The sequence below is a fragment of the Canis lupus genome, chromosome 11 (genome assembly GCF_048164855.1).
Source record: "Canis lupus baileyi chromosome 11, mCanLup2.hap1, whole genome shotgun sequence".
Taxonomy (NCBI): domain Eukaryota; kingdom Metazoa; phylum Chordata; class Mammalia; order Carnivora; family Canidae; genus Canis; species Canis lupus.
Genome location: NC_132848.1, coordinates 63,844,336 through 63,858,660, shown reverse-complemented (window position 1 = coordinate 63,858,660; position 14,325 = coordinate 63,844,336). Strand labels below are relative to the sequence as shown.

The window sequence follows — 14,325 nt, the reverse complement described above, 5'->3', positions numbered from 1 at the left end:
GCATCAGTCCATGGACCAGAATTTGTAGATACTATTCTGCTAAACCTTTCCTTTTTTTTTTTTTTATTTTTATTTTTTTATGATAGTCACACAGAGAGAGAGAGAGAGAGAGAGAGAGAGAGAGAGAGGGAGGCAGAGACATAGGCAGAGGGAGAAGCAGGCTCCATGCACCGGGAGCCCGACATGGGATTCGATCCCAGGTCTCCAGGATCGCGCCCTGGGCCAAAGGCAGGCGCTAAACTGCTGCGCCACCCAGGGATCCCTCTGCTAAACCTTTCCAATTCTGTTGTTGTTGTTATTGTTGTTTTTAGACCCAGGAGAACTTAGAAACTCTGTTTCTATATACTATAAATATATATCACAAAAACAAAGTCAGCTGGCCTCTTACAGACAGAATTTTCCAATGTGAAGGGATACAGCTATGAAAAAAGATCAATGCAGCTCTGACAAATTTCTAAGTGGTAGAATTTTAACTTGTAGATCTCAAAAATAAAATAAACAACCAAAGAATGAATAATTCTACCTCTGAATTCAGGTTATTTAAATTAGTTTTTAGTGTTTTGAGTTTTTTCAGGGGGGTTAGATTTTGCTTTGCTTAGTATTAGAAATATACTTTTTAAGTTTCATTTCAATATTCGAGGAAAATAAAAGTATATAATCATCATTATTTCTACTATGAAAACTACATCAGAATACAGAATGAGGCCTACTCTAACTATCTATTTACATTTATAACCTGTTCTCCCTAACAACTAACTACAAATTCCTGACTCTTTACACTGTGGATTTTTCCTCCTCTGCACTTTTCATTGTCTAATAAATTACATAATACACTTATCTAATAATTTTGTTAACTGTTGGTCTTTCTTCACAGAAATGTAAGTTTCTTGAAGGCAGACGTTTCTGTTTTGTTCACTAACCTATCCCAAGCACCTAGAACAACATAGGACTATAAAGATTGAATGAGGTAAAAACCTGTTGAAGAAATGAATGTATAAGTAGCTAAGATGTGTAACCTACGACACAGAAGGTATGCAGGTTTTACCTTAAGGTACTTGGTTGTGAAGATATTTATTTTAACAGTAATATAAATATACTGTTTAGGTACCAAAGTTAAATATAACCCAGTTCCATCATAGATCCTGTCCACAATGAGCATGAAATTCATCTCAGGAGACAACCACTAAGAATTAAATGATCCAACAGATGTCATAAAGCTTTTCATGACTAATTGCTGAGTGAATGGATAATTAGGAGGATATCACCTTGGGCTCAAGAGAGCTGAAAAGGCTTTCACGGTACTTCAGGTAAGGAAAACAACTTGAACATTTTTGATAGACAAGTATAAACAAAGCATGTTCACTTATTCCTTTGTTCATTTACCCTTTCTAGATTTTAATTAAGCCTCTACCATGTGCTAGACACTAGGCAGGCTATGTGTTAGAGATACAACGAAGCCAGTTCTTCAGAGCCTCAGGACTCAGTGCAGGAGTAACATGCAAACAAACTATAGCAAATCGTATTAGAAATATGTACAACACGGACGCCTGGGTGGCTCAGCAGGTGAGCCTCTGTCTTTGGCTCAGGGTGGGATTCCGGAGTTCAAGGATCAGGTCCCCCATCAGGCTCCCTGCGGGGAGCCTGCTTCTCCCTCTATGTCTCTGCCTCTCTCTCTCTCTCTCTCTCTCTCTCTCTATCATGAATAAATAAAATCTTTAAAAAAATGTACAACATTTTGGGAAAACAGGATACTTTACTCTATCTGGAAAGGTCACAGAAAGCTTCAAAGATGTGACCCTTGGGATCCCTGGGTGGCGCAGCGGTTTGGCGCCTGCCTTTGGCCCAGGGCGCGATCCTGGAGCCCCGGGATCGAATCCCACGTCGGGCTCCCGGTGCATGGAGCCTGCTTCTCCCTCTGCCTGTGTCTCTGCCTCTCTCTCTGTGTGTGACTATCGTAGATTAAAATAAATAAAGATTAAAGAAAAAAAAACATTAAAAAAAAAAGATGTGACCCTTAAATTTGAAGGCTGAGCAGGAAAAATTCACCAGGTAGATCATACTACTCCATGATAGAGAGTTGCGTATATAAAGGCAAAGTAGCAAGAAAGAAAAGAATGTGGCTCTTCTAACACGGCAAAACAGTTCAGATGGCAAAAACAAAGCACATATGTGTGCACTCAGTATTAGGGGAAGGAGGGACAGGAAGTTGAGGCAGAGCATACAAGCTAGAGGTGAAGCTGGGATGGAAAGCAAGGACTGGATCATGAAGGGCTTTGAGTACCATGATTGAGAAGTTGAATCTACCAAGTAGATCAGAGTTGCTCAAAGCTGCATCAGAATCATCTGGGGTAGAGATTTTCAAGTTGTAGTTTGGGACCCACACTGGTCATAAAATTAATTTGGTGGTTGGATAAGCATTTTTAAAAAAAATTTTATTCTAGTTAGTTACTATACAGTGCTATATTAGTTCCAGGTGTACAATATAGTGATTCAACACTTTTATATACCACCCCAGTGCTCATCACAAGTGCACACCTTATTCCCTATCATCTATTTCACCCATCCCCCTACCCACATCCCTTCTGGTAACCATCTTGGTTCTCTAGAGTTAGGAGTCTGTTTCTTAGTTTGTCTTTCTTTCCCTTTGCTCATTTGTTTTCTACATTCCACATCTGAGTAAAATCGTGTTGTGTTTCTCTGACTGACTTATTTCACTTACTAATACTCTCTGGCTACATCCATGTCATTGCAAATGGCAAGATTTCATTCATTTTATGGCTGAATAATATTTTATTATATATATATATACCACATCTTTCTTATCTACTCATCAGCTGATGGACACTTGGGCTGCCTCCATATCTTGGCTATTGTAAATAATGCTGCTATAAACAGAGGTGCATGTGGATAAACATTTTCCTTAAAAAGAGAAAGAAACAAATGGAATGGAAAGGAATGGAATAGCATAGAGAACATATTTCATGTGGTAAGAGTCTGGGACTTACTGGTCAGCCATAAAACTAATTTCATGGGTTCAATAAGCAAGTTCTTAAAAAAAAAAAAAAAAAGAAGACAGAGAAAGGAAGGAAGAAATGGAGTGCAAGGTATGGAATATAATATATTATTGCATGTAGTAAGATTAATGTTTATACGTATGTATGTATGCTTATGTATGTATTGAGTAGAAGAATAAGATCTGTTTCTTCTGTGAGTCACAGTGAAATAAGTCAAGAAACACAGAGCTAGAGGTTTCTTAAATCACAATCCCAGGGGCGCCTAGGTGGCTCAGTCGATTAAGAGTCTGTTGGTATTAGGTCATGGCCCCGGGGTGCTGAGATGGGAGTCCAGTGTTGAGCTCCCTGCTCAGTGGGGAGCCTGCTTCTCCCTCTCCCTCTGCTGTTCCCCCTCTGGCTCATGAGTGCATGCATGCATGTGCTCTCTCTCCCTCAAATAAATAAATCTTTAGGGCAGCCCCGGTGGCACAGCGGTTTAGCACCGCCTACAGCCTGGGGTGTGATTCTGGAGACCTGGGATTGAGTCCCACGGTCAGGCTTCCTGTATGGAGCCTGCTTCTCCCTCTACCTGTGTCTCTGCCTCTCTCTCTCTCTGTCTCTATGAATAAAAAAACAAAATCTTTAAAAAAATCAATCAATCAATCTTTAAAAAAACAAAAAACCAACACAGTCCCAGATCCCTTGCCAGACCCAGCAAACTGGTTGGAATGTGAACTGAAATGTACCTTTTTTAAGTAAGAAGGATTTCTTATGTATATTCAAATTGAGAACCACTGCTGAAAATTATTTAGAGCCACTGAAGGATGATAAGCAGCATTCTGAAGTAATTCCTACTGGTTTTAGCAGGCTATTTTTGCATGCAGCATATAAAGTGCTTAAAAGATGATAAAGAATAGAGGCAGGACCCCAAGTTTAGGTGCTAACAACAGTAGTCCAGGCTACAAGCTACGAATGATGTAAGCTTACATTCCTATGGAAAATGGAAGACAATGGACTGAGACAGTGAGGGTAGGGTGAACAAGAGTGAAGGGTGAAGAGGACCAGTGGAAGAGAAGGCAGGAAAAATACGTTGGGAGTTACATGTGAAAGACTTTTAATTTAGGACCATTTAGTTTTTAAACTTTTAAAGGAGTCATTCCAACTTCTTAATCTGAATGATATGCTAAAAGTGCTATTCTAAAAAGATTACTCTAACAGGAGTGGGGGTGGGTGGATTCCTACAACTCAAATTGTGAGATAAATCCTTATATTAGTGAGAGCAAAAAGGGCTGTGGGGAAGAAAAGGATGTTACAAAAAACTAAACCACCATCAAACCACAAATACTGTGAAGGCTCAACTGCCAGGATTGCTCCCTTCCCCAAATCTAAATCCACCTAGGCACCTCAGGACAGATAAAATCATGAGCCTGGTAGCCAGGCTACCTGTGTTTAAATCCCAGCACCCCCACTTAACAGCTCTCTGACCTTGAGAAAATTACTTAACTTTTCCATGCCTTAATTTATTTTCAAAATGGACATAATAATAGTCCCTACCTCATAGGTTATTATAAAAATTAAATGAGATAAGGGGCACCTGACTGGCTCAGTCAGAAGAGCGTGCAACTCTTCATCTCAGGATTGTGAGTTCAAGCTCCATATTGAGGGGCAAGAATGATTACTTAAAACTTTTTTAAAAATATATTTTATTTGGGATCCCTGGGTGGTGCAGCAGTTTAGCACCTGCCTTTAGCCCAGGGCACGATTCTAGAGACCCGGGATCGAATCCCACGTCGGGCTCCCGGCATGGAGCCTGCTTCTCCCTCTGCCTATGTCTCTGCCTCTCTCTCTCTCTCTCTCTCTCTCTCTGTGTGTGTGACTATCATAAATAAATAAATAAATAAAATATATATTTTTTTAAATTTTTAAAATTTATTTGAGAGAGAGAACAATAGTGGGAGAGAGCAAGAGCAGGGGTAGAGGGAGAAGCAGGCTCCTCGCTGAGCAGGGAGCCCAACATAGCACTCGATCCCAGGACCTGAGCCGAAGGCAGATGTCTGGACGACTGGACTACCCACTCCCCACCAGGTTAAATTTTTTTTAAAATTTTGAGGTTTAAATAGCATACATAAAGCACTTAACATTTACTCCTTGACATACAAAAATTTCTTAATAAACAGTAACCTATATAATCTACTTTTTTATACTACATTATCCCTGTTTTATACTGCATCTAGACTTAGATGGACTCTATAAGATTGAGTTTTTACTTCAGCAATGAAAATGAGCATATTCTTGACCCAGAAATTTTCCACTTTTAAATTTATCCTAGGGGCATCTGACTGGCTCAGAAGAGCATGTGACTTGATCTCAGTGTTGTGAGTTCGAGCCCCATGCTGGGTATAGAAAGTACTTAAAAAAAAAAAAAAAAACTCAAAAAAAAAAAAAAAAAGAAAAATATATCCTAAGGAAATAATCACACAAGAACTCAGTGTATATATGTTCAATGGAGGTTTTTTTTTAACAAAATGAAAATAACCTAAATGTTCATTAACAGATGGCTAGATAAATAAATTATGGTCTATCCAAAAATACAGTACTCTGTTAAAAAGTAAAATAGACTATTTATAAGTACTAACATAGCAAGATGTTTAAGATCTTTTCCTAAGTGGAGAGAAAGATGCAGCAGTAATATACCCATGATTCTTTTTATCAAAATAATATATGCATATGTGTATAAGCTGTGTATTTACTGTGTAGTGGATTTTGCTGGGGATGGCAACTGTAAGCACTCTGTATTGTTTGAATAGATGAGTGACTACACCAAGCTAAATGCTGGCATCCTATACTACAGTAATCTGCACCATAAAAACTATGAGATAAATTCCTAAACCAGGGAGACAGCTATACATGTATAAAGAAAATTCTGGAGAAACATACACCAAAAAACAGTCATCTGCTCTGATAAGGAAGACTGAAGGGGAAGGGGACGTTTGTTTAGAGCATTACACTAAATATTATAAAAAAATAAAGACCTAGGGAGAAGAGATGCAGACCTTACAGTTCATAAAAACACAGCATTTGGCTATGAACATATTCCTCAAATTATCTTCCTATCCCTTATTAAAAAAAAAAAAAGATTTATTTGACAGAAAGGGAGAGAGAGGGAGAGGGTGCACAAACAGGGGAAGCAGCAGAGGGAGAGGGAGGAGGAGAACCAAGCTCCCTGATGAGCAGGGAGCTGACATGGGGCTCAATCCCAGGACCCCAGGATAATGACCTGAGCCGAAGGCAAGATGCTTCCCTGACTGAGCCACCCAGGCGCCCCTCCCTTAAATTATTTTTATACATCCAGGAAAAACACAAACCAACAATATAAGGATGTCTTAAATATGACAGAGAAATCTATTCTTCGAAAATGTTAGTCATTTAGTTCCTAATTATGCCTATTTAAGTAGCTGCAGAAGACTTTACAGTGGAGACTACTGTAGTGTAGGATGCCTGCATTCAGCTTGGTGCAGTCATCCATCTATTCAAACAACAGAGGTGTTTACAGTTGCTAGGCGCAACACCAGATTGCACAATCCCTGACAAAACCCACTAACTAGTAAATAGCTAGCCTTATACACAAATACACTATGAAAATATTCTGTATCACTTCTACTATTTCTATACATCTTCTTCCACACTGGGATTAATTTTAATTTCACTGTTGAGTATGCCCTTGATTTAAATAACCACAGTGCCAGTTCAACGTTCAGAAAAGGTAATGTATACTGTCTGCTGGAGTGGCAAATGGAAGGCTACATTCTAAAAGAAATCAGAACATTTGTGACAAGGTTTTCTTATAGAAAACAACAGCACTCTCCACAGATACCAGAAAGCCTTGTCTGTCAGATAATTTTTTCCCCAACGCTATGAAAGATTTTAAATCTTCATTCCTCAGATACAGGTATCCATCAACAAAACTTAATATAGCTTTTAAAGCACAGGTTCAAGACACAAACAATTCACTTGCACAGATAGGTCAATATTCAAGTAATAGAAATAATTCTATCAAACATACTTACCATTGAAAGGATTGATTCCTGCTCTTATTCTTGAAATAATAGCTTCTTTTACTTCTTTTTTCTTTACACAACGAATACCCAAATTTTGAAAACTAGAAGGAAAAAACAGAACTTTCAAATTGCATTACAGTTAAACACAAAGACATATAAATGAAGTTTTAGCAAAGAATACTGCCAAAGTCAAATGTACATCCTATACCTATGTCAAATACACCAAAATAGATGAAAAGTAACAGGAAGGTGATACCAAAAGCTAAAACTGACTTCCCAAACAAAAAAGAGTAAAAAGACGACCACAGGTATATTTTTCTGAGCCCATAAATGTTGCCTGTATTAAAAAACAAACAAACAAACATGCACACACTACTAACATTTAAGAATCCAGTAACTGGACATAAACATCTAGAATTCCGGTTTCTCCTGAATGTTCTAACAGGCTGGCAACAATAGCCTTCCACAGGAACACCTCGTTGGAGCCGAGCACCCATAATCGCATTTATGCTGGGATCTCCAATTCGCTACGGGGCCTGCTAGTCCTCCCATACCTGATTCATTCCACAGACATTTGATTTCTGAGCCCTGACTTCATTACCAGTAGCAAAGGAGTGTTTTAGTGATAGTACATGAAGTTATAATAATCATTCATAAGAAAGCACTGAAATGTTTTCTTTCAAATTAGAAAAATATTTAATATGAACAATAATATTAAACAAAAGTTTCAAAATGTCATTTATGGAAAACTTCTCAATAGCTACAAATATCACTAATTTGCATATTAGTAGCACAGATGATGGTGGGGGGAACTCCCCTACCACCACCAGTCATACTTGTTCCCACATGGAAAAACCATGACATCATTAAAGTTAGGTGGGTGTGAATAAGGAAGCAAAACTTGGTTATAATAACATTACTATCTGTTCAAGCTTCACATGGCCCTTTGCTCCAGGAGGCTGCCTGCCTTGTTTGCTCCTCTCCATGCTCATGGTGCCTTCTGTCTACGCTCTTCACCTTCACCACATTTGTGATTTTGTTATCACTTAAAACATCTTTGACATTTCCTTCCTCTGTCTCCAATAATTAAAAAATAGATCTTGAATTCATAATCCTTTCTCAAAACGCTGAAACCATAATCCTCTTCCTCAAAAGTACTCTGCTTCTTTGAAGGGTTCATAGCTTGGCTCTCACCTTTTCTTTGACAAAAAATTTTAAAGAATTGTTTAATATATTTATATACTACTTAATTTTGTTTCATCTGAAAAATGGTATTTGACTGCTATTCACAGAATATGAGAAGTGGTAAGGATTTTTGAAACTCTGCCATGAGGAAACCAAGGATCATAAAGATTCTCTGAATCAATCATTCATTCATTCATTCATTCATTCACAGTTATTGAACAAGTTTTGGAATTCCTACTCTGTACCAAAAACTCTAGAAAGTAACAGAGACATACGATCCCTCCCCTTGTGGAGCTTACACAGGGGTTCACAAACTATCACCCACGGACCATACCCGGCCCACCACCTATTTTTTTAAATAAAAATTTTTTGGAACACAGGCTGATATGTTTATATATTGTCTGTGCATGCTTTTGTGCTACAACAGAATTAAGCAGATGCAACAGAGACCACATGGCCTGCAAAGCCTACAATATTTACTATCTGGCTCTTTACAGAGAAGGTTTACTGACCTCTGGTCTAGTGAGGCAAATTGATCACTATTAAATAATCACAGGCAAAAAATGCTAAACTGAAACCATGACAAGTTTTATAAAGGAGATATATACATTATGTCATGGGAGCCTGTGATGGGAGAGAGCTGATCCATTCGGGAAGGACAGAGAGGCTTACTGTGCGAAGTGGTACTTAATATAAACAGAAATGAACTAGGGGAAGAAGAGAGGAAAGAGATTTCGGGCAGAAGGAACAGAACAAGCAAAGGCTTTTACAAAAGAGTGCTGTGAGCACAGGGAACTAAAGGAAGGTCTCTGTGACTGCAGCAGAGTTTTCAAGGGGCGCACAGGATAGCAGAAGGCTAGAAATACAAGCAGACCCTGAGGACTTTATAGGCCAATAAGGAATACTGCCCTTATTCCAAGAGCCACATAAAGCCATTGAAATGTTTTAAATTGGAATATGACAATCAGATTTGTATTTGAAAAGATCACTCTGAATAAATGTTTAAATTTATTATTTTAATAAATAAATTAGATCTTGGATAAAGTAGAGAGCAGATCTGGAGGGAAGAGGTACAAAAAGAGTTGATGCAAGATCAGTCAGGAGGCTATCCTGGCAGCCTACATATCCACTACAGGTAGCGTGGTGATGACAGAGATCACCGAGAGAAGTGCAGAGATTCAAGAACTATTTAGGAGGGGGGATCCCTGGGTGGCGCAGCGGTTTGGCGCCTGCCTTTGGCCCAGGGCGCGATCCTGGAGACCCGGGATCGAATCCCACATCAGGCTCCCGGTGCATGGAGCCTGCTTCTCCCTCTGCCTATGTCTCTGCCTCTCTCTCTCTCTCTCTCTCTCTCTCTCTGTGACTATCATAAATAAATAAATAAAAATTTAAAAAAATTAAAAAAAAAAAGAACTATTTAGGAGGTACCTGTTAATGCATTCAATGTGCGTGCCTGCATGGGGAGTATCAAGGATGATACCCATGTCTGGGAGCTTTTATAGCAATGACTGAGATAAGGCACAGTGGAAGACCCATTGAGAAGAAAGAAGTATGATCACGGTAAAATCAGGATTTGGGGCATATTCTATTTGAGGTGCTGTTGATGTATTTAAGAGAATATGTTAAAAAGACAATCAGACCAAATACCATTCTCCACTGAAAGGAACCAGGGCTCCTCAGAAAAAAACGGATTTCAAAGCTGGAGCAAGAAAAGTACAAGTAAGTCTTGAACATCTTGCTGTGTCAGAAAGTAAAGAAGTACTCGAAGAAAGATGGAAACATGTCAAAAAGATACAGGAAACAGGCTGAAGGAGCTTGCATTGGTCAATCTGAACATCAAAATAATAATGCCAGTAATGGACTACAGTACACTGAATATAAGATTCCATGGGTCTGCAGTGGTATTTATTTTTTAGCGGGGAAAAGGAAAAGGAAAAGTTTTTTTTTTTTTTTTTTACAAGAGAATGTCAATTAATACCACCAATGGAAAACACTAATATCCCATGTCTCCTGAGGGATATCTTAAGAATAACATTATACCACCTCTGTAGCCTTCTCAACCAAAATGTTTCATGTTAACATGAAAATACTACTCATGTTACTCAGAGCAACATCAATATAAATGAGCAACCATTCAGACTAATCCACATTGAACAATAATCTTCAAGCAGGTAGCCCAGACTCTTCAAAAATGCTAATGGTCACCAAAAAAAAAAAAAAAGTTAATGGTCATGAAAGACCAAAAAAGGCTGCAAAACTCTTCTAAATTAAAGGAGACTTTATTAATCATGACAACTAAAAAAACATAACAAGTAAATACAGTGTGTGATCCTTAACAGGATCCTGGACTGGGCAGAGAATCAGGACAACCATAAAGGGCATTATTGGACATAATTAAGAACTTAATTATCTGTAACTAAGATTGAGAAAGAATAGCTAGAAAAGTAGGAAATGAAACACAAGAGTCTGTTCTCACATAAATCAAGAAATAAGAAGGTTCCAAGAAAGGAATGGTCTACGATGTAAAATGGTGTTGGGAGGTCAAATGATATGAATAGGAAATATTTCTTGCCATATGTGTATTATTAGGTATCTATGTTTTGTGTTGCTATTGCAAGAAAAATATTTTTAAAGTATATTTTCTAGATAGTTACTATTAATATATAAGAAGGCTACTAACATTTTCCTTGTTGTAATTAGGTTCAGTTTTTTCCAAAGGCAATACATGTTCATTATAAAAACTGAATCATAGAATAAACACAAGTTAAAAAAAAACATAAAACCCCACAGTCTTAACCACGAAAAGACAACTACTATTAATACCTTAGTGTATATACTACCAAGCATAGGTATACACCTATTTTTTTAAGATTTTTTTTATCACATATTGTTTTAAAACCTATTTATCAACATAGTGTGATTATCTTTTTACACAAAGCGATATTTGCAATGTTATTTTTAAGGCTACACTGCACGGATGTGCCAGTTTATCTAACTGATCCCTTGTTTATTATCCTGAACACTTCTAACTTTTTGCCATTATAAACAGAGCTGCAACGAACATGACTATAGCAGAATATCTGAACATGCTTAATTGTTTCCTGAAGATAATTTCCTAGAAGTAGAATTGCTGGTTCAACAGACATTCATACTTTTCCGGCTTTTCCTATGTAGTTTTTAAAGCGCCTACCAGAAGGATTTAATTTATACTATCACCAACATGATGAATGGACCCATCTTCTGGCACCCTCACCAACACCAAAGTGTTATATCATTTTTCTTATCTTAGAACTACCATCTTATGTAACCTTTATAACCTGTCTTTTTCTAAATAATAATTCCAGTTTTCCAGTTGGTTTTCTCATATCTGGTAATTTTTAACTATTAATGAAAGGACACAGTAAAAATATATGAAAGAAAACTTTTCAGAGATTGTTCAAACTAAGAAAAAAATCACAGCATAAAGTAAGTTTATGTTTACCTTTAGTAGCAATAAATAAGTATTCCTGCTACCACCATGGGCTGTGTCTACTAATAAAGAATAAAAGGGTAGTTCTACTGCGAATGGTAAGCAAATTTAGATGTACAAAACAGTAAATAGAAGAATGAGAAATTACTTTATCAGATGTACATGAAAGGAAATGGAGCATCCTCTGCTTATCTTATTCCTCAAGATGCCTGTGACTATGTACTTACAACAAGGGTCTGCGTTCTTGTCCAAATTCTGCTTCATAGTAGCCATCTCTGCAGTCTTTTCCTACTAAATCATGAGGATGAGGTTTATATGGGTCGTTCTTTGTTACTAATGTAATTCTCACTTTTCCCTTTCCGTAATAGTTCATAATCTGAAAAAGGGGGAAATTAAATATATGATCCATAACTTGATCTCATTTTAAGAACTGACCTACCAAATGGGGTTCAATTTATATCACGTGGTTAGCACTAGATAAATAAAGTCCAACTGACTAGCAAATGCAGTTTGGATGAAATTTTCCAGAGAATACCAGAAGGGAAGAATTTACTTCACAGTTCTTTGGCATATTATTTTCTGCACTAATTTCAAGTGATCATATATCATTTGATTCTGCTTATTTTCCTTTTAAAATGTTATACCAAAATATTATCATGGAGCATGAGAAAATACTTGGATGTTGGGCCACTGAATGCCATGCTCTTATATTCACTGTCATACCATAAATATCCCTTGACAGTATATATTTAAGCCAGTATATATTTAAGTGGAAATGACAGCACACTGAAGAAACTGAACCTTTAGTGTAATTGCTATAGATAAAATATTAAGCAAGAGTTACATACAAACAGGAGAACGGTCTATTACCTGGATAGATGGGTATGTTCGGTTGTTGTCTGTGCTGTGCTCCCCTGGAATGCTCCCTGCTGATCGCCCTTCACACTTGTATCTAAAACGCATGCCCCTCTGCCTGGGCTGTTCAATTATCTCTATACATGGGTTATACCCACCTGAAAATTTAAGAAAGGGTGAGGAAGAGATTAGGATAGCAGTAATAATGGATGTAACCATTTTTGTTTTTTGTTTCTTTTTTTGCAAAATAGCAGACTAAAAAATTTTCCCTCCCAATATTAAGTAATAAGGTTGAAATGTAATTACCCAAGATTGAGTGGTAAAGGCACTTCTTCTCCCATTCATATTGAGCTCCTGTACAGTGTTAACACAAATCACTCAAATCATATTTATTGGTTAGCACTTTATCATTTAATATCCATAGCTAATGCCAGTGTGAAGTTCTGAGATACCCACTTCTTACATCAGACCAAGTAAAAGGATTTCCCTCAAGATTCCCCCAGAAGGGTCAAGAAGATAGTCTTAAGAAGTACAATATCCTACTCCAAAAGTGAGTTGATCTACTTGATTTTACATTAAACTTTTAATAGTGGACTAAAAGACTGCTAATTGAAAATGAAAATGCATTTAAATCCTTGCAGAAGGATATTTTTTTTGTATCTCCACTGGAATCTTAAAGGATTGATAAATAGTACATCAAAACAAGTTTCAGAAGTCTTCATTTTAAGCTCAACAGAATTTTCAATCAGTTCCATCTAAATCTTTACTAAAGCAGAAGACACAACAGAGGAAAAGAAATTATTTACTTTCTAATGGCAAATGTAATTCCAAATATGCAACTTTAGAATGAACTGATCTATACAACATGGATGAATCCTATATGTTATACACCTGAAATTAATGTAACATTGTGTCAACTATACTCCAATTTATTTTTAATCTTTTTTAAAAAAATTTTTATTTATTTATTCATGAGAGACAGAGACAGAGAGGCAGAGACACAGGCAGAGGGAGAAGCGGAAAAAAAAATAAAAAAATAAAAAGAGGGAGAAGTGGGCTCCATGTAGGGAGCCTGATATAGGACTTGATCCAGGCATTCCAGGATCACACCCTGAGCTGAAGGCAGATGCCCAACCGCTGAGCCACCCAGGTGTCCCTATACTCCAATTTAAAAAAAGTTATGCTGATTGAAAGAAGCTAGACCAAAAAGAGCACATCTCGTAAGGATTCCATTTATATAAAACTCTAGAATACGTAAACTAATCTATAATCAAAAAAAGCAGATCACTGATTGCCTAAGAACAGGGGTGTGGAATGGATGGGGAAACTCAGGGGATGGTGGATATGTTAATTATCTTGATTGTGATGATGATTTATTTTAAGGTTGCATTCATATGTCAAAAGTTATAAAATTGCAAACTTTAAACATGTGCAATTTATTATATATTATTTATATGTCAATGAAGTGGTCTAAAGTACATGCATCTTTACCCCTTATTATCCATACTGTTGAAATCACGAGTTCAGTGAAGACATTCAAGGGTGCTTTCAAGTAGCGTACTTGGCAACCTGTCTTTAAGGGGTGTGAAGATGTCTCCCATTAAAAAAAAAAAACAACCACCATTTCCTTCCCTCCATTGCTTTAGTGATTTCTAAATTCCCACAATTAGATAATCCATTTCTTTGACTAAAGACTTATCCTGTCTTAGAATGCAAGCAAATCTTTAGAAAGTCTAACACAATGGGTCTTATTGGTACCGTGTGA

At 37.2% G+C, this 14,325-nt stretch overlaps 1 protein-coding gene across 7 annotated transcripts in view; it reads right to left on the bottom strand.

The window, feature by feature from the left end:
• Positions 1–14,325, bottom strand: part of REL (REL proto-oncogene, NF-kB subunit) — a 43,673-nt gene that overhangs the window by 21,024 nt on the left and 8,324 nt on the right. For all 7 annotated transcript variants that reach the window (XM_072768479.1, XM_072768480.1, XM_072768478.1 and 4 more), the window contains exons 2-4: positions 12,576–12,718; positions 11,933–12,081; positions 7,061–7,152 (exon numbers count right to left, since the gene is read on the bottom strand). In XM_072768479.1, coding sequence (XP_072624580.1) covers positions 7,061–7,152; positions 11,933–12,081; positions 12,576–12,718 — 384 coding nt within the window. The remainder of the gene's footprint in view (positions 1–7,060; positions 7,153–11,932; positions 12,082–12,575; positions 12,719–14,325) is intronic.